Source organism: Monocercomonoides exilis (assembly GCF_001643675.1).
Source record: "Monocercomonoides exilis strain PA203 chromosome Unknown scaffold7-2047599, whole genome shotgun sequence".
NCBI lineage: Eukaryota > Preaxostyla > Oxymonadida > Polymastigidae > Monocercomonoides > Monocercomonoides exilis.
Genome location: NW_027150552.1, coordinates 372828 through 391523, shown reverse-complemented (window position 1 = coordinate 391523; position 18696 = coordinate 372828). Strand labels below are relative to the sequence as shown.

General features: G+C 34.4%; 5 protein-coding genes across 5 annotated transcripts; 2 read left to right on the top strand and 3 right to left on the bottom strand.

Moving 5' to 3' along the window:
• Positions 1–107: 107 nt before the first annotated feature.
• MONOS_723 (uncharacterized protein) lies at positions 108–799 on the top strand. Its single transcript, XM_067877544.1, has 2 exons — positions 108–410; positions 474–799. Exons 1-2 carry the CDS (start codon positions 116–118, stop codon positions 677–679), a joined length of 501 nt encoding a protein of 166 aa, XP_067733283.1. The 5' UTR covers positions 108–115; the 3' UTR covers positions 680–799.
• A 1814-nt stretch (positions 800–2613) lies between these two features.
• On the bottom strand, positions 2614–3278 carry MONOS_724 (uncharacterized protein; the record flags this gene model as incomplete). The annotated part of the gene is made up of 2 exons (XM_067877555.1): positions 2614–3118; positions 3232–3278. 2 exons carry the CDS (start codon positions 3276–3278, stop codon positions 2614–2616), a joined length of 552 nt encoding a protein of 183 aa, XP_067733282.1.
• Positions 3279–5370: 2092 nt separating this feature from the next.
• On the bottom strand, positions 5371–5646 carry MONOS_17094 (uncharacterized protein; the record flags this gene model as incomplete). Its single annotated transcript, XM_067869980.1, has 1 exon — positions 5371–5646. The coding sequence occupies one exon, from the start codon at positions 5644–5646 to the stop codon at positions 5371–5373; it is 276 nt and encodes a 91-aa protein (XP_067733281.1).
• Positions 5647–9316: 3670 nt separating this feature from the next.
• On the top strand, positions 9317–12220 carry MONOS_725 (putative AAA ATPase domain-containing protein; the record flags this gene model as incomplete). The annotated part of the gene is made up of 1 exon (XM_067877564.1): positions 9317–12220. One exon carries the CDS (start codon positions 9317–9319, stop codon positions 12218–12220), a length of 2904 nt encoding a protein of 967 aa, XP_067733280.1.
• Positions 12221–12455: 235 nt separating this feature from the next.
• On the bottom strand, positions 12456–18397 carry MONOS_726 (putative fanconi-associated nuclease 1). Its single transcript, XM_067877572.1, has 5 exons — positions 18182–18397; positions 17899–18104; positions 14999–17840; positions 13716–14885; positions 12456–13607 (listed from the first exon to the last, which is right to left on the bottom strand). The coding sequence occupies exons 1-5, from the start codon at positions 18357–18359 to the stop codon at positions 12592–12594; spliced, it is 5412 nt and encodes a 1803-aa protein (XP_067733279.1). The 5' UTR covers positions 18360–18397; the 3' UTR covers positions 12456–12591.
• Positions 18398–18696: the final 299 nt, after the last annotated feature.

The window sequence follows — 18696 nt, the reverse complement described above, 5'->3', positions numbered from 1 at the left end:
ATATTTTTGGTTATACCTGGCCAAAGCCTCCAATTCTATTTTATGACAAATAAATTTTTAATTACGGGCTATGACAGAATAATAATTGTTATGGAAAATGTCCCTTTATGTAATAATGCAAACAACCACCCAACCAAAAGAAGCAACACATCGGCTTCATACAACTTCTATTGAAGAAGCTTTAGGACTTAGTGGTAAACACAAAATACCAGGATATGTTGGTCATGTTCCTGGAAAGGATGATTGCGTTGGAATAAGATATGCAGAAGCGACGCGTCAATGCATCCAAAAGCATGAAGAACAAATGGAAAAATCTCGAACAATGACAAGATCATATGTCACTGGAACTACTGATCTTCCTCACGCTGTTGATGAACCTTTAAAAATTCATATGGAGAGTAAAATTCCAGGTTTTAAATATGTTTTAATTTTTTATTTTTTTGATTGCTTTTATTTTTTCCTGCTAAACATAGGCTATCAAGGATTTGTACCACGAATGCAAAATCATTATTTTGCTGCTTCATTTGGACGTTGTTCAACGGCAGCTCAAGAAGATTTTTCAGAGTCACCAATTCGTCCTCGCTCGCTTTGGGGAGGGACGTCAATTCCTGATTCCACTTCTAGATCGTTCAAAATTGATACTCATAAGATACACCCTCATTCATCAAAATTCGGCTAAAAGTCTTGCAACAATTGAATTTTTTTCTTGTTTCTTTTAAATGTTATTTTAATTGAATTTTAAATGAAACACATCATTTTAAATATGGAAATAAAATAAAATATTTTAAAGTGTTAAAAATGAATGTATTGTTATTGTTTGTCTTTGAATTATCATGAAAGGTCTCATTTTTTCATTATTCAAAAGCTTCAACAACACTTTTTAAAGGTCAATTTTGTGGATAATTTTCCCACGTTCGAAAGAATATTCGAATGGTCACACTTGAAAGTGTTGTGATTTCTATTCAAAACTGTTCACAAAAACGTATTCATGATTAATATGATATTTTTAGTTTTTTTTTTTTTTTTTTTTTTTTTTTTTTTTTTTTTTTTTTTTTTTTTTTTTTTTTTCGATCAAATTCGTTGGAAATGAATCGTGATTTTTAAAAATGTGTGAAAATTAGATGAATAGAAAATATTTATTATTTTCAAAAAAATTTTTTTGTTTGATAATGGTGATTATTCTTGAAATCATAACTTATTTCAAAGCTTTAACGCTTCATTGGTTTTATTTCTTTGGGAAGAAATTTTTCTTTCTTATGAAAAATATTACACAGTCTAAACCGGATATCATCACATCGATTTTTGCACAACTTTTTGTGACTATATCCAATTGTGATTATATACGATAGATGAAAATCGCGTCTATATGAAAATGAATCAATCAAAGTTTTAATTGCAGAATTATTCATTTTTTCAAAGGATTGCTTAATATTGTATTATTATGCATTAATTTTGTTTTAACGAATTAACATTTTTCATTTTTTTTTTAAACAATTCGAAAATAAATAATATTATTATTTGAGATCAAAGATCAACAAAAAATCATGATTATGAAGAAGTTTTTGAAAAGTTGCATATAAAACGCATATTAATGACAAATTCAAATTACACATGCTAATGAAGAACGAACATCATTCTTTTCAGGAACAATTTGATTTTCAACTCTTTGATATGTTTTTAAAAAAAGACAGTTCTATCAGTGTTATTGCAAACAACTTCAATTGTTTAACGTTTCTTGAAAACAGAAGATTATAACTATTATTATTATTTTTTTGTTAACTTATTTGCTTGATAAAGTTATTCATCAATTTTCAATAAATTTTCGCATTTCAAAGTTTCATCGGGATAAAAAAAAATCTTGGTTGCTTGCTCAAGAATGAATGTTCTAATTAACAATTTCTTTGTGTGATGTGTCATTTGATCATTATTGTTTCATGTTTTTCATATTAAATTATTAATGTTAGCAGTTATAATAACGAAAAAAAAGCAGCCAATATTTGTGAAACATTAAATTAATCAAAAAATAGGAAAATTACAATACTCGAATGTTATAATTATTTAAAAAGAATTTTTTATTCGTTTCTTTCCTCTTCTCATTCATTTTCCACAAATCAAAAAATCAAAATTTCATAAATTATAATAAGAATTTCAAGTTGTTGAAAAGAAAGAATAGCTCGAGATTATCAGATTTTGGATGAGAATATCATGAACGATTTGCAAGACAAGTGTTATTGAAGAAAAATGGATATTCAAGAGAGATAAAAAAAGAACAGTTTTTTTTATTGAAAATTGAATGAGATCATTCAGACAAATTGGAAAACGATACATAATGTTTGATAAACAATGAAATAAATATTCACGTTAAAACAAAGTGGAAAAAAAGGTGTATCAGTGAATGAAGAAGTGAAACAGAAAAATACTTATAAATTATAATTTATTAAATATTATGAAAAAATATTTTCATCATATTGCTAACTGAATGCAAGCTATGAAGCGAACTCATGCTAATGATGATTTGGAAAGAAAATCGTCTGAAGCTGTGACTGAAGATAGAATCTGTTTGTCAGTTAGCGAAGGTTTTTCGCTTTCCAAAAAACAAAAAAATACACTTTGCTATGGCCTTCTTGATGTATCGTTATTGAACACAACTTTCACTGCACAAAACTGCCGGTTCGAAACATTGAACAGTTTTGTTGATGATGAAGAAAGAGTATTCGTCCCAATCACACTCACTGCCTCAACTATCCCCACAACAGAAATCTTTTCCCCAACAATGATCATCTCCCCTTCGCTCACATGCCTCCCGCTCAGCGCTGTGATTGTGGAGCTCAGCTGCGCAAGGCTCTCCCCCACCGCATGCCCCACTGTCTTGCACGGCGCAGACTCACTCATCGCAAACATATCATTAGAGTCATCTCCATTCACCCCAACATTCCCATCCTTCATTCCTTCCTTCAACCACCACTTCTTTTCTGTATATTGACCATTATAATTACGGCAAACTCTCTTCTCATTGCTTTTGGTTGTGAATGATTCATAGAACGGGTTATTTGATAAGAAGAAACTGTAATAATCCTCAAAATACACATTATGCCCAAATGGTGCGGAGGCAATGCAACTGCAATTGTGGAAAAAGAGAAAACAACAATAAATGGTTTTGCTTGGAGCTATCAATTGATACTGTCTGAAAAAAATTCTCCTCCAGTTGACGTTGTTGAACACGAAATAAACCGAACTCTCCTCGTTTCGAACGCAGCTGTGACAGTTACGCAGTACATCCCTTCGCCATTCGAAATTGTTGAAGTGAACAAAGTGAATGAGCCCTCAAACACACAAGCGCTCTCCCATTTGCAAATTTCTGTTCCAAAACATGAAGATCAAGAAACCGGAAAAATTCAAGATGGAAAACTTATCCTCCTTAAATGAACAACTCAAACTTTTTTCTGAAAATTTTCCTTTTTGTTCTTTTCTTTGAAAAATATCTTTGATTATTCTTTTTCTTATATGTCTAAATTTTTTTGAAAGGTTCCTTTTGTTTAATTTTCAAATTAAAAAAATTTCATTCTTCGATTAAATTTCTGTTACCACTCACCAAATTTCTCTGTCCTGAAAACAAAATCTTGACATTGGCATTATTTCAATTTTTGTGAAGTTTCGTAAGTGGGAACAGAAATTTGATCAAAATATGAAATTTTTTCTTTTTTTGAAAATTAAACAAAAGGAACCTTTCAAAAAAATTAGACATATCTTTTCATTTATTATGTTCTGTCTCAATCTTTTTAATTAAATCTTTGTCTGCTCATATTTTGGTATTGAAATGGGTGATAATTTTTGGAATCCTAACTTTTTTCGGTATACAGATTATTCAAACTTTGTTTGTCATTTGGAAGAGCTTAAGAATTCATTTGCAAAAATTTTCACAACCAGTTATACAATAAATGAATAATCTGAATTAAAAACAATTATTCATTTAATTGTCTTTGTCTCTTTCAGTGTTCTTTAACTGATATTCAAGAAAAATTTTTGTACCGAAATTTTTGAACGAAAAAATATGATTTCAAAAATAATCTCCCAAATTGTTTCTTATAGACAAATAGCATTTTATTCGAAATGTCTCTAATCCTATTGTTCAAAAAGATGAAACGTTATATCAGAAATTTTTAACCATAACTGTTTTTTTAAAAAAATCCAAAATATATTTCTTGTTATCATGAAATATGCTTTTGTACTGCTGCTTTTTGATATTTCACGAAATTTTGGAGTGAAAAAATAAGAAAAATAAAGTTGAGTGTCGAACTTGTAAAATTTTTAATGAATGAAAAATATCGAGGTCGCAAAGAAATAATATCTCCGGGAATAAATTGATGTCCTGTGCATTTAAAGAATGTTATTTCATTTATATTTGAAAATTTGAAAGTGTTATCATTCGCATTGTCATAATAACTTAAACTTTTGAATTGCCATTGCTATTGTTTATCAATGCATGATAATAAAGACAAATAAAGGGAATTCTGAATTTCAAAACGTTTATTTTTAATTTTTTGTTCTTATTTGAAATTCATTTTGAATTTATCAGAAAAAAAATCGATAAGAGAATCGCAGCGTTAAACAAAAATGCACAAATTGCATCTTCGAAATGTCCTTCATTTCAATGCATTCATGTGACCTATTCATATTTCATCAATTGTCAAGTGTTCAAAGAACCTTTAAAAAGGCAAGAAATAATCTTAACCATTCAGCGAATCTGCAAAGGCATTTATTAGTCATTGATTGTTTGATATTTCGCTTGAAATCAAATATAAAAATAAGACTTAACATTTTTTATTCGAGTTTGCTTTGAAAACAAAGAAGAAGGCTGATTATTACAAGTTCGTGAATATTATTCCATTTTTGATTTTTCTTCGAATTACCAACTGTGAATTTGAATACACGATCGTGCAGCAATCAAATTCTATTTTGGTGACTCTTTCGAAATTGCTAATAATATTGATTCAAACAATCAGTTAAATATCTATTTTCTCTTCAAAGATTTCTTAAACCTTCTGAGATGCTTAGCAAAAATATAAAGTCATTTGAATCTGTTTTTTCTACAAAAAATGAGAAAAATCTGATTGAGTTTAACTTTTATGTCATCTTCAGTATCTCTTTTGAATACAAAAGGAAATAATAAATATTCAAAATTAAATATAAGTTTATTAATGTCTTTTGGAAATAACAAATGCTCATGATGTGATTAGAAGTTGTTTTGTTTCAAAAGGTTATAGGAAAGCTTTTCTAAAATGTTTCATAAGAAATCAAAAGAAAAAAAAACAAATTCATACGAAAAATTTTTGTTCATTAAAACAAAAAGATAACAAACCGATTTTTCATTCATTCTTTGGCTTTCTTTTCTTTTCCTGCATCACATTTAATGCCAACTGTGTTCTCATGTGAGCCACGCTCATCTGTTGTTCCGAGCATGTTGAAGTCTGCTAATGAAGGCTGAATCAGATTATTAATTGCGAATTTTTCGAGAAAATCTTCTGCTTCGTTAATAACTTTATGACTTTCTTTGGGTGGTGATTTATCTTCGATGTACTCTTTTGACATGTTCCACATTATGTTTGCCTCTCCAATTGTTTTGACTTCTTTTTCTTCCTTCTTCATCAACTTTCACCTTCAAGGTTATTTCATCTTCGAAAACATTCGACTTTGACATTTTTGAATCAACAATCTCTTCTTCAGATTGAATTTCTCTTGTTATTTCGTGTCTTCAGCTGAGAAAAATTCCTCTGGAGTTAATTCGAAATGATCGCTATCTCTGGTTTTTAATTTTTTAAACAGCACATTATACTCATCCATTTTATCTTCCTTGATATTCACAATTTCTTTTTCTTTCACTTTGGCCGGATCCCATTCCGCATTCTTGAAACAATTTTCTATTGTTTCCTTTTTAACTTTTTTCCAATCTTTTTCCACAATGTTTAAAACTTCATGCATTGTTATCTTCGTTGCAACCCCACATTCAACTTTTGCCAGTTTTTTTCTCAGAAGAAGACTTTTATGGAAGTGTTTAAAGACTTTGATTATACCTGCGTCCATTGGTTGGATAATGGACGTAACATCAGGAGGGAAATAAAATAATGAAACATGAGACAAATTGACACAATCTACACTATGAGCTGGACAGTTGTCCACAATATACACAATGTTCCCATGTGAAATGGGGGAAAATACGGACTTTCAAGCTTTTTATGCACAAAGCATGAAAAAATTGTTTCGCTTTTAACATTATTAAACTTTACCAGATTTCAAAATAAATTTGATTTTCATATCCGTTAACAGACATCGTTGATAGAATAACATCATGTTGTGTGACATCACATGTATTTCAAAAAATAAACCCATTTTTTTCAAATTTTTTGATCACAAAAAGATCATCTCTGATTCAAAATTTTTTAATGAAAATGCCTGAAGTCAAATATTTTGTCCCAAATGGACATTTTTTCGTTAAGTCTTTTGACGTGATCATTAAAGATTACAGCATTCATCCATGACTTTTTTGAATGATTATAAAGGGTTGGTGAGAATTTTCCTTTCAAACATCTTGGCGATTTTAATTTGCCGATCACAAGATGGCACAGCTTTTCTCCTGTCATACTTGCGGCAAGAAGAACGGAAACCCTGTCTTTCGATTGTTTGATTCCAGAAACCGAACAACTGCCTTCGGTAAAAGTTTGTTTCTCTGATCGATTGAAAAATAAACCTAATTCATTTGCGTTGAATATGTTGTTCTCCCCAAATTGATTTATTGTTGTTGGAAAAGAAAGATCGATCCATTTTGCTGCACTGTCCTTATCTGCCGAAAAAGATTCTCCAATAATTTTCTTTGAAGTTATATTGAATCGCATTCTCCATGATTCCATTCAACTGTCCCAGATGCGTTCTGAAGGATTTTTGAAGTGAAATTTATTGGATAAATACTGTGTTTTCTCTAAAAGCATTCTTCCATCAATAGCCATTTCAGGATTTGTTGACCTTATTTGACGAAACCAAATAATCATCGCTTTGTCAAACTCTGGATATATCGTTGGTCGAATTCGAAATGTGATATCAGGCTTAATAATAGATGAACTTTGTTTAAATATTGCTTCTTTTTTTTTTTAATATTTTTGTAATTGTTGAGAAATCAATATTAACATCTTTTGCAATGATATTTCTTGATTGAGGAGGGCTCGAACTCAACTTGTTGATGACATCAATTTTTGAACAAAAGAAAGTTTTGTTCTTTTATTCACATCTGTTGCTTTCATCAATGCTTATCAGATTTCGAATTTCAATTTGTTTAAGATAATTCAAAAACGTTTGAAATATTTCATGAAAATTAACCATTTTGATAAAAAATAAATTTTTGTTCGTTAGATATTTTTTTAAATTGAAAACAAGAATTTTCACCCATCTTAAAATAAAATGAAATTATGTATTTTCATCTCTGTGATAATATGCGATGAAAAATGAATGAAAAATAGGAAAAAAATGTTCGTACACTCAAAAATGTGATTATAAACGAATGTGATTATATGCGATGTGATTATTTCCAGTTTTAACTATGTTTGTATTTAAAGAGATAATGTTTGAGATAATATTCATGAAATATTTATCTTTTAAAGGAGTTGTGACTTTATGAGTTTATAATTTAATTTTCCAAAAGAATTCAAAAACAGAAATTTTTGATAGAAATAATATGATTTCGAAAATAATCACACAAATTTTCATCGAATTTTCTTTCCAAATCCCCAAATTTCATAAGAATGAAAGAAAGTGCTTGACGGCGTTATTTGTTCCATTCAGGTGAAATCTCATTTGTGGGAACAAAATTTTGAAGGAAATAATCAATTTTTGTTTTCACCCTTATAGAAAACAAAAGGAACTTTTCGAAAAAAATTTTTAACTCTTCATATTATTTTTCGATTATTTTGTACTCGGGACATCAATGTATTATAACAATACAGTTTAAGCAAAAAATACCGGACAAGATCGATTTCTTAATAACCGCAAGAGGAATAATTGTGACAATTTTCCTCAAAATACATTTCATTTTGCAAACTCATTTGATATACAAAACTTAAAAAACTTCATCGATTATGCTCATAAAAAATAAATATCGAAATCTCGGAGAAACTCAAAATCCAATTTCGCCGAGATTTCAAAAATATTTTTTTTTTTTTTGAGTACAAATGAAGCAATTTTGAAAGTCACGTTTATCTAATGAGTTTATATTGATGAGATATATTTTGAGGATATTTGTCAGAATTATTCCTCTTGCGGTTATTGAGAAATCGATCTTGTCCGGTATTTTTTGAGCAAACTGTATTGCAAAACACGAAAAGAAATTTGCAAACTTGTTTCATTTTAATTTATGTTGAAAATGTCGAAGTTATTGAAAAATTTTGCGATCTGATAAAGTCATTTGAACAATAAAAAAAAAGCTGTTGGCATTAACACAGATTAAAAACTTGTTCTTCAGTAAACAAAAAGAAAAGAAAAAAAAAAAAAAATGAAAAAGAAAAAAAGAAATATTATTTTTTCTTTTCTCTTACTCTTTTTATTGGAAAATTAGTGAAAATTTAATTTTTTCTTTGATATATTTTATCATTAAAGTGTACTGCAAGAAAAAAAATTATGATCTGTTTTTTGTTTTTATAAATGGAAAAATCAATTTACAAAGAACCAGATATTTTTCTTTTACTTTCTTTCTTTCTTTCTTTCTTTCTTTTTCTTTTTCTTTTTCTTTTTCTTTTTCTTTTTCTTTTTCTTTTTCTTTTTCTTTTTCTTTTTCTTTTTCTTTTTCTTTTTCTTTTTCTTTTTCTTTTTCTTTTTCTTTTTCTTTTTCTTTTTCTTTTTCTTTTTCTTTTTCTTTTCTTTCTTTCTTTTTTTTAAATATTTTGCTCTGGAATATTTTTTTTTCACAGTTTTGTTTAACATATCTGAATTGTTTTTACGACTGTTATTTTATCAAATGCTAAAAAAAAAAAAATACTTCATTTTGAAAATTGACTTACTTGAAAACTGTCTTTCATTGGAGTCTGCAAAATATTCATTTCTACATTACATACGTTTTAATTAACAAATTTGTGATGAGCAAACTTTTTTGACCATTGTCGGTTGCTATTAACGTATGTTGTCAAAAAATGAGGAAAAGTAAAATTTTCTTTTTTCATTCTAAAAACTTATGGGATTTTGACCCTTTATCTGTTTTTTGATTAATTTACTCCGAACATTCGAATTTTTATTGCGAATCTTTTTATAAAGATAAATCTAACATTATATATTTGAAATGTCTTTGAAACTAACATCGAAAGCTATTGATACTATTCAAACCGCAAAGACTATTGCTCGAAGAAATAGTCATGGTGCCATGTTTCCTGTTCATTTAGCCCTTGCTTGCTTTAATGGATCAGATTCATTGGGAAATCAAGTTTGCAAAAAATTGTCCGTACAATCACAAGATATTGTTGAGAAGCTCGAGAAACTGTTACAAAAATACCCCAAGCAATCACCACCTCCCCAAGATATTTCGCCTTCAACTTCATTCACAGAGGTCTTAAATCATGCTAAAGATAAGATGACTAAAAATGAAGATCAGTTTATTGCAGTGGATCATATTTTATCTTCTCTTCTTGAAGAGAGAGATATTATGATTGCATTTAACGAGGCTGGTGTCTCCCCTGCAATGGTTGAAGAGGGAATTGCAAAGATCAGAAAAGGGAAAAAAGTTACATCGGAAGATGCAGAAGATAGTTATGATGCTTTGAGCAAATACGCTCGTGATTTAACAGCAATGGCGCAAGAAGGAAATCTCGATCCTGTTATTGGACGGGATGAGGAAATTCGAAGACTTATCCAAGTATTATGCAGAAGAACAAAAAATAATCCTGCACTTACAGGTCTTCCTGGAGTCGGAAAAACAGCTATAGTTGAAGGACTTGCACAGAGAATTGTCGCTGGAGATGTTCCAAAAGGTTTGAACTGTCGAGTATTTGCTTTAGATATGGGGTCATTGGTTGCTGGTACAAAATATCGCGGAGAATTTGAATCAAGAATGAAAGAACTTATCAACGAAGTTACTGAATCAAAAGGAAACATTATCCTTTTCATTGATGAAATGCATCTTCTGTTAGGAGCAGGGAAAGCTGAAGGATCTGCAGATGCTGCAAATTTACTAAAACCAGCTCTTGCACGAGGAGAATTGCGATGTATTGGAGCAACGACCGACGATGAATACAAAAAGTACATTGAATCTGACTCTGCACTTGAAAGGAGATTTCAACCAATTTCTGTTGGAGAGCCAAGCATTGAAGATTGTATTTCAATTATGAGAGGGTTAAAAGAAAGATATGAGATGTTTCATGGAGTGCGTATAATGGATTCGGCGTTGATAACTGCGGTGGAATTGTCAAATAGATACATCACCTCGAGATATCTACCAGATAAAGCAATTGATGTAATTGATGAAGCATGCTCTTCAACAAGAGTACAACTTGATTCCCAACCACAAGCTATTGATCGTTTGGAACGAAAGAAGCTTCAACTTGAAGTTGAGCAAACCGCTCTGGAAAAAGAAACCGATCAACAATCGAAGAAGAGGCTAGAAAAGGTGAAAGTCAAGTTACAAGATATTGAAAAAGAGCTACAACCACTTAAAGAGCAATATCACAAGGAGCGTGAAATAATCGACCAAATATCGCAGCTTCAAAAGAAGAAAGATCAACTGAGGGTCAAATTGGAGCAAGCAGAGAGAGCACGAGATCTTGCTACAACAGCCGATCTGCGCTATGGAGCTCTTCCAGATATCGAAGCACGCATTGAAGAACTGAACAAATTGCAAGAGGAATCACAAGCGAGATCGACAGGTCACGAACTTCTCAGAGAGGTTATCACACCAGAAATCGTCACAGCCATTGTTGCACGTTGGACTGGCATCCCTGTTGAAAGATTATCAACTTCAGAAAGGCAAAGGATTCTCACGCTGGGCGATCGCTTGTCAGAACGCGTAATCGGACAAAACGCGGCTGTCAAGGCTGTGTCTGATGCTATCATGCGTTCGAGGGCTGGCTTGTCGCGTCCAACGCAGCCAACAGGCTCATTCCTCTTTATGGGGCCAACCGGTGTTGGTAAGACGGAACTTGCACGCGCATTGGCTGTTGAGCTGTTTGATACTGAAAAGGCTATGATTCGATTAGATATGAGCGAGTATATGGAACAGCACACAGTTGCCAAGTTGATCGGAGCACCTCCAGGTTACGTTGGACACGATGAAGGAGGACAACTCACTGATGCTATACGCAAACGTCCATATTCAGTAGTTCTGCTGGATGAGTTAGAAAAGGCACATCCCAACGTGCTGAATATTCTGTTGCAGGTTCTGGAAGATGGCAGACTGACTGATTCAAAGGGAAGAGTTGCTGATTTTTCAAATACGATTATTATTATGACAAGTAATCTTGGCTCTCGGCATCTTTCTACTGCTGCTATGGCGATTGAGGCTGCCTCTCTCGGAGCACATTCATCAGACCCATCTTCAATTAATCCTTCTGAGCTGTTCAAGAGTGCATCGGCAAAGGCATTGGCTGAAGTGAGGCAACATTTCAAGCCAGAGTTTGTCAATCGTTTGGATGATATCATCATATTCAGTCCATTGACAAAGGCAAACTTCAGAGAAATTATCACTCTTCAAACAAAGAATGTTGCACAACGTTTAGCCTCAAAGCAAGTACGTCTTGTTGTCACAGATGAAGCGAAGCAGTTTATTGTGGACAAAATGAAAGGAGAATGTGTCGAATACGGAGCAAGGCCTCTTCGTCGATTTGTTGAGAAAGATATGGTCACACAGATATCACGTGCTCTTATTGCTGGCGATGCGATTGAAGGAAGCACAGTCACTGTTTATCCTCCAAGTGAAGCTTCTTCATCAGCAACGCCATCGTCCGATGTGTCATTTGGTTCAGATACTTCAGCTCCACTTCTGAGAATAGTTGTAACGAAAGGGACATCTGATTCAGATGAAAGAGAATTGCGCAGAAGTTTCCATGGTCCACGTAAAAGCAAGTCAGGGTATTCTTCAAGCCATCACAACGAACACAACTCAGATGAAGAAACATCAGAAGAAACGTTGTATGATCTGAAGAGCAGCAAAAGAAGCTTGTCCAAACAAAATGGTGGTAGTGGCATCAGCCATTAACGTTATTATTCCTTAAATTCATTTCACATTAGAAAACAAAAATTTATGTTATTTTCTTTTCTTCGATTCAGCCTTTATTTTCTTTTTGTTATAATTGAAATTATTGTGATCTAATATTTATTTTCTCGCATAATATTTCATTATTCATTTATATTTATTTTTGTTTAGCTAATTTTACGTTTTTTTTGTTAATCTTAGATATTTATATTTTTACAACCATTCGTAATCAACAAAATTATAAACTTAAAATTCTTGTTTTTTTTTTAACCCCATGATTTTAAAATAAAATAAAATCTAATCAAATCTACATTTATAAAACACACGAAAACAACTCAAACGAAACCCGAGTATTTTAATTTTTATACAGAAGATTAACCCTCATTGACTCTGCACAATTCAACATCTACACCAAATGCCAAGAGAAGATTCATCCACACAATCTGCACAAAGGAGAGGTGGTCGCGTGGGCCCTTCACCTCCACAAACTTCACTTCGCATTCTTTTTCATTATCATCAGGAATAATATCTTTCTTATTTGTCAAGTCTTTTTTCCTTTTCAAAATGGACTGCTCTTCTGTCTCTTTCTTTGCACTTTTCTTTCTCATCCTGCAAAATACCAAATCAGGAAAGCCACAACGCATCGAATTGCCATAAATAGTCATCATCAGACAAATAACCGCAAGGACTCGTCCTCCGAGCGCACTCGCAATACAGCCAAGCTCATCTCTCTCAAACAGATCGCCTCTCATTCCAATGCATCGCTCATCTTTGTGCCGCATATACTCCAAGCAAACCAGATGTCCAACAGCAAAGTCACTCAGAGACGAGATGAAGGAAAGGCGCGAAAGCAGATCGGATGAGCGGCGCAGAGCAAATATCAGCGGATGGCTGTAGTCCAACGGAGAGGTCTGGAAGGGAGTCATAAATACAGTTGGAAGCAGAGAAGGAGGAGATGTCCATTCATAAAAATTATCATCGTCAAACAGGATCTTCTTATGATCTGCGGTTGATGCTGACTTGGATGATGAAGGACGTTTTGGTTTAATTTTGGGTTTTTCCTGCTTTTTGCTGAAGTCAATTTCGTGAATATTCTCAAAGAGTAAATGATCTGAAGGAATCAAATGAGTGAAGTTGAGATTTGAATTCGTCAGCTCAGCTGTTTTCTCCTGCTGTTGGTTTTGTGTCTCAGAAGTGATCCGAGTCTTTTCATTTCTTTCACTGCTCACGAAATCAACCTTCGTTTCGTCGGCTTCTGAGAATATGAGGTCCCACAATAAGAGTGTCACAATCGTGTTCATCAGGCTGTTGGTTGCTCCTTCCTGCATCACATCCCATTCCTCAATTAGACGATACTCATTCAATGCAAACTGCTCTACTGTCATTCCAGCTGAAAAAAGAAAGATTAATGCAATTACAAACAGAAAATTCAAAAAGACAATAATTTGGATAATCAATAATGTAAATTATAACGATTATAAAAAAAAAATAATCAAACCTCCTCCTTTATCAACAAAAATGCTTTTGCCTTTCATTTTCCGAGTTGCAAGTTCCGCATCCATTTTGACAACTTTGCCTGCAAATTCGATTCTTTCAGGCATTTGAACAGAAGTATGAGAGCCTGCTGTTGCCGCATCTGCTTCTTCATTCACAGATTTGGTATTGAAAGAAGGGATGGACTCGATCAAAGAAACAAGAGATGAATGAAGAGGATATATTTCATTTATTTTGCGAGGGAAGGACTTGAAAGGGATTTTCAGCTCGATTGGGGAGAGCGGAGAAGCATCCTGATCCAAAAGAGACAAAAGCGTGGCTTCTATTTCATTGGCGAATGATTCAATTTCTGGTAAACTCGACATTATCTCTTCTTCTATGACTTTTTGTTCACTTTTTTTGGATGACTTTCTGCTCATTGATTTATTCTCTGCTTTGCCCGATGAAAACGCTCCAAATGAATCTGTTCTTTTTACAGAGCATTCTTCCTTTAATGATTCTAATCCACTTGATGTTTGTGTTTTTCCATCAAAAGAAAGATTTGCTTCACTCAAGCGCTCATCAATTACTGCGTCTTCTGTATTTACTGGCTGAGTTAATACAATGTCTTTATCTGCTATGCTTTTTTCGTCTTCATCTTTTTCTGCTATCGATGTCTTGCCGCTTGTTTCTTGAATGGACTTTTCCTGTTCAATCTTCTGCTCATTTTGACTTGACTTTTCAACAGATGATATTACAATTGACCCTTTCCTCTGTATTTCAAGCTCCATTTTTTGAACCAAAGACGATTGCGTTTCTTTCAAATTTCTTGTCTTTTCTTTTGAATTTAAAGAAGCAACAGTTTTGTTGCTCACATTTTTCCTAGCGAAGTTTGTGGCAGACAAATGCTTAGAGAGTTCAATTGCTTTTGTGTGCAGTTCAACAAAAAGCGGAGGAGAAATTATCAAATGCTGAAAGAAACAAGACAAATCAACTTTGTCTGGCGAAAAAGACAGAAGTGATTCGATTGATTGAGAATCATCATTTTGCGATTGAACTTGCTCATCCATCGATGCTTTCATGACTTTATTTGGATCTCCAGACAGAACTGAATAGAAAAGAGGCTGCTGTTTTTGGAACACACGACACAACTCGCAGCAAATGATAAAAGCTTCGCGAAACCTTCCGAGATGACCTATCAAGATATTCATATCAGCAATGAATGTTAAACAAATCCATTTTTTAAAATTAACAAGAAATAAGCACAAATAATGATTAATGAGAAACTTTAATAAAAATAACACAAACTCAAATCAATTATAAGCCTTGAAATAAGAGAAGACAAATGCTCAGTTGCTTCAAGAAGAAATCGCGAGAAGGGATAGACCGGAGCATTATTAGCATCAAACGAATCAAAAGAACCAGAAGTAGATGAAAGTGAAGACGAACGCATTGATAATGATGCAAATGATTCTTGTGTTGCAGCCGACACTGACGCCGAAGACAAACGCCTCAATCCTCCCTCAGAAGCTCGTTTTCCTTCTTTTGCTTTGCGGATGCGATTCGACGGCAGGTCAAACACCATCCACTCGATCAGCTGCACCGCATCGTCGTAGCGCTGCTGCCTTTCCAGAAAGGGAATGACTGTTCGGCTGAGGCAGCCATACAGCTGGTGCTCGGCAGTGAAGATGTGCCGGAAGGAAGCAGACACAAACAACTGCAGCAGATTGAGCTGAGGAAAAGGGAAAGCAGAATTTGAGAGGAGAGAAAGAGAAGGCAGAAGGGAATTGCTGTTCAAAGAGGAAGAAAGCTCAGAGCAATGGAGGAAGAAGACGACTGACTGAACAACAGAATACAGCAGTCTTTTTGTGAACGAGTTGAACGACGAGATGACTTCGCTGTCTTTCTCAATCGCTTTTTTTTCATCTTCTTTCTCGTTTTGTGGCACTCCTTCGCTTTCTTTTTGCTTTTTGTTTTTCTTTTGCTTTTGTGCATTCATCTTTTTGGCTTTGCTTCTTCTCAATTTGAAGATGTCGATATTGCCTTCCTTCAACATCTGCTTTTCGAGCTCTATCCTCTTCAGCGCCTCCACATGCCTCATCTCGTTCTCCCTATGCCTCATCTTCTCTTTAAACTTCTTCATTTCCTTCGCTTCTTCATCACAAAGCGCAATCAGCTGGTCAATTGCTCCGACAACACGGCGGGAGCATTCCCAGATGCCGTAGTCCTTTCGTGTCGAAAACACAGAACGGCATTGATGAAGAAGAATAAGCGTGCGAAGAGGCTCCTGAGAAGTGTTTGTGCTGATGGACAGTGCTGAATCAAGCAAGCGAGAAGCAGCCAAAGAAGGTTTTTGTGTGGGCAGAGAGGCAGATGAAATTGTTTTCCCAGCAGACGGTGCGAGTTCCGTTGCAGAGGGCGATGTTTGTTCTGACTCGACGAATTGTGTTGGAGGAGGCGTTGAGTCAAGATATGCCAACGCTTCTTCCTCAGCATATTCTGCCTGGCTCATAAGCTCTTCGACTTTCGCTGTCTCAGCGAGGATTCGCTCGCTCATCGTTCTGTACAGCATCCACTGGTCATCCACAGTCTCTGAGCGGAAGTGATGCGCTTTCACAACCCAATCAGCAGAATGGCTGCTATTCACAAAAGAAGTTGATGCAGTTGATGATAATGTTGATGTTCTTGTTGCTGATGCTGATAAAGGCACAGCCTGTGAAGAAGCAGATGAAGATGGAAGAGCAGATTGCTCATCTTCACCCTCTTTTAGTGTCTTCATTGTGATCGAACTGAGAGAATCATGCAATTGTTTCACAGACGGCGTGAGAAGCAGCACCGACAGCGTGAAATGCGGATACGATACCCTCTGCATCCGGATAAGCACAAGCAGAGAAGACGCCTGCCGAAGAGAGGCCAACGGGTCATAATTGAACCTGACAGCAGCAGAAGTCCGTATTGGGGCTTTAGAATCAGACGAGGAATCAGTCGTGCTTGGCGCTGGCGGAAGAGTGGAAACGACTGTGATGTTGTCTGAGTCTGATATTCGCACGGAGAGTGAAGAAGAGAAAGAGGAAGATCTTTTCCTCGGAGAAGTTATCAAATTCTCTGAAGATTCGCAAGGAGCTCTTTGAGACGAGCTAGCAGATTTCTCCACTGGCTGTGTTAAAACATCGCTATCAGCCAATTCTTCAAGAGGGGGCATTGGAGTGAGCTGATGGAAGAGCATCGTGAAATGCCGAACAAGCAACTCTCTCAGCCCGTAATCCTCGTTCACCAAGCTCAGCTCATTGGCCACCAGCAATGTGGACAACGGTGCAGTGTCTGGAAGCTCAGTGCTAATCGACAAGATGGATGGTAAAGAAGATGACTGAGGAGTTGACGGATCATCCGCTTTGCTTTCATCCCCCGGTTTGTTCATTTCTTTCTGTGCAACCAACTTCAATGCATCAGAAAATAACCTGTCCATTTCGATGATTTTGGGATCTTCTTCTCTGTCGATCAGGACCCCCTTGACAGCTGCTGTGTGCGATGCAGAGAGATAAGCCAAGACAGACGAAAATGCCTCGTCTGTCGCTCTGTGGGACTCTCTCACGGTCTGCTGCGGCCCTGCCCACTTCTGCCGGTTCGGGTCGCGAGTTTGGCTTGTGCTGAGATCAACTCCACTGACATCCTGCTCGGCACCGTCCTGCAGCACCTCGGACATGCCTCGGACACCAACCAGAAACAGAGAGCCAAGAAACCCGAACAGCCAACGATATTCGCCCTTGACTCGGATCAGAGGCTCATTGAGTGCTTTTTTCAATGTTGATACCACTCTGCGCAGATGAGCTTTTTCTTTTTCCATTTCCTCAATGCCTCCTGTTTTAACCTTTCCAAAAAACGATAGAATTGATTGTTGCTTTGGTGGAGTCAATATTAGTTTTATTAATTCAGCTTTTTGAATTGAAGACAATCCCTTGGGAGAATTTCCCAATGTTTGAGTTATTTTTCGAAGTTGATCGACTTTGAGCATTTTTAACAAAATTTCAACATCATCTTTTTCAAATAAAAAATCAGTTTGTTCGGAAGCTAATGGAGACTGATTCTTTGATCCACTTCCCCATCCAATTATGTCAATTAAATTATTATGCTGAAGTTCCACAATTGTTTTCTAAATAGCGGCAAATGAAACATAACAAAAAAGGCAAAATAGAGGAGAATATATATACCCAAAAAGTTTGATCCTTTTCTTCCTGAGACATCTGAAAATTCTTTTCATCCATTTTTCTTGGATTATTGTACTCTAGCGAATCATATAACCGTTCTTGCGTTTCCTCATAAGAAAATTCGAGATTTTCGCAATCGGAATTAAGGCTTCGCGCTTGGGTATCAACATATCTCCTCTTTAAATCAGTAATTGTTAAAAACCATGGTCCTTCAATAAATATCAAGGATGAACCAAAAGTAAAATAAGAGAATACAAAATTAACAATGAAACTTTTGTTTCAATACCTTTTCGAAGAATTAATTTTGAAATCAAAAAACGAGCTTCATGAGACAATCTGTGATACTGTTGAAGAAGCTTTAATTCTTGCCTTGTAAATAAATGGTAATAGTTGCACAAGGATGAATATGATATAAGTTCCAAATCTAACAATGAAAAAGGAACATAGATCTTTGAGGAAAACATAAACAACGAAAATGAAACATAAAAATAATAACTAATGGGATGGATGATTGCATTTCTCAACAAAATGGATTTTATTTTATAATTTGATGAGCTGTAAATGAACTGCTTCGATTGAAATTATTCGTGAATCAAACCAATATTAAAAAAGTTAACAATTCTTCATAATATTTTGAGTTTATTTTTAGCTTCTTAATGCATGAAATATGATTACTGTTTATTTACATTAAAATATGCGATTTATGTGATCACAATCGAATTGTTGAGTTGCGTCAACCTGGAGAATGCTTCGAGCGAATTGAACATATTCCCAAATTACCAGAATGATGTTTTGAAACAG

Bases quoted from the DNA above. Each gene is read 5' to 3' on its own strand.
- MONOS_723 (XM_067877544.1), top strand. From the start codon at position 116: ATGCAAACAACCACCCAACCAAAAGAAGCAACACATCGGCTTCATACA. The intron at 411-473 runs GTTTTAAATATG...TGCTAAACATAG, and splicing joins TATGGAGAGTAAAATTCCAG to GCTATCAAGGATTTGTACCA.
- MONOS_726 (XM_067877572.1), bottom strand. From the start codon at position 18,359: ATGTTTTCCTCAAAGATCTATGTTCCTTTTTCATTGTTAGATTTGGAA. The intron at 14,886-14,998 runs GTTTGTGTTATT...ATATCTTGATAG, and splicing joins AAGGCTTATAATTGATTTGA to GTCATCTCGGAAGGTTTCGC. The intron at 13,608-13,715 runs GTTTGATTATTT...TTCTTTTTTCAG, and splicing joins TTTTGTTGATAAAGGAGGAG to CTGGAATGACAGTAGAGCAG.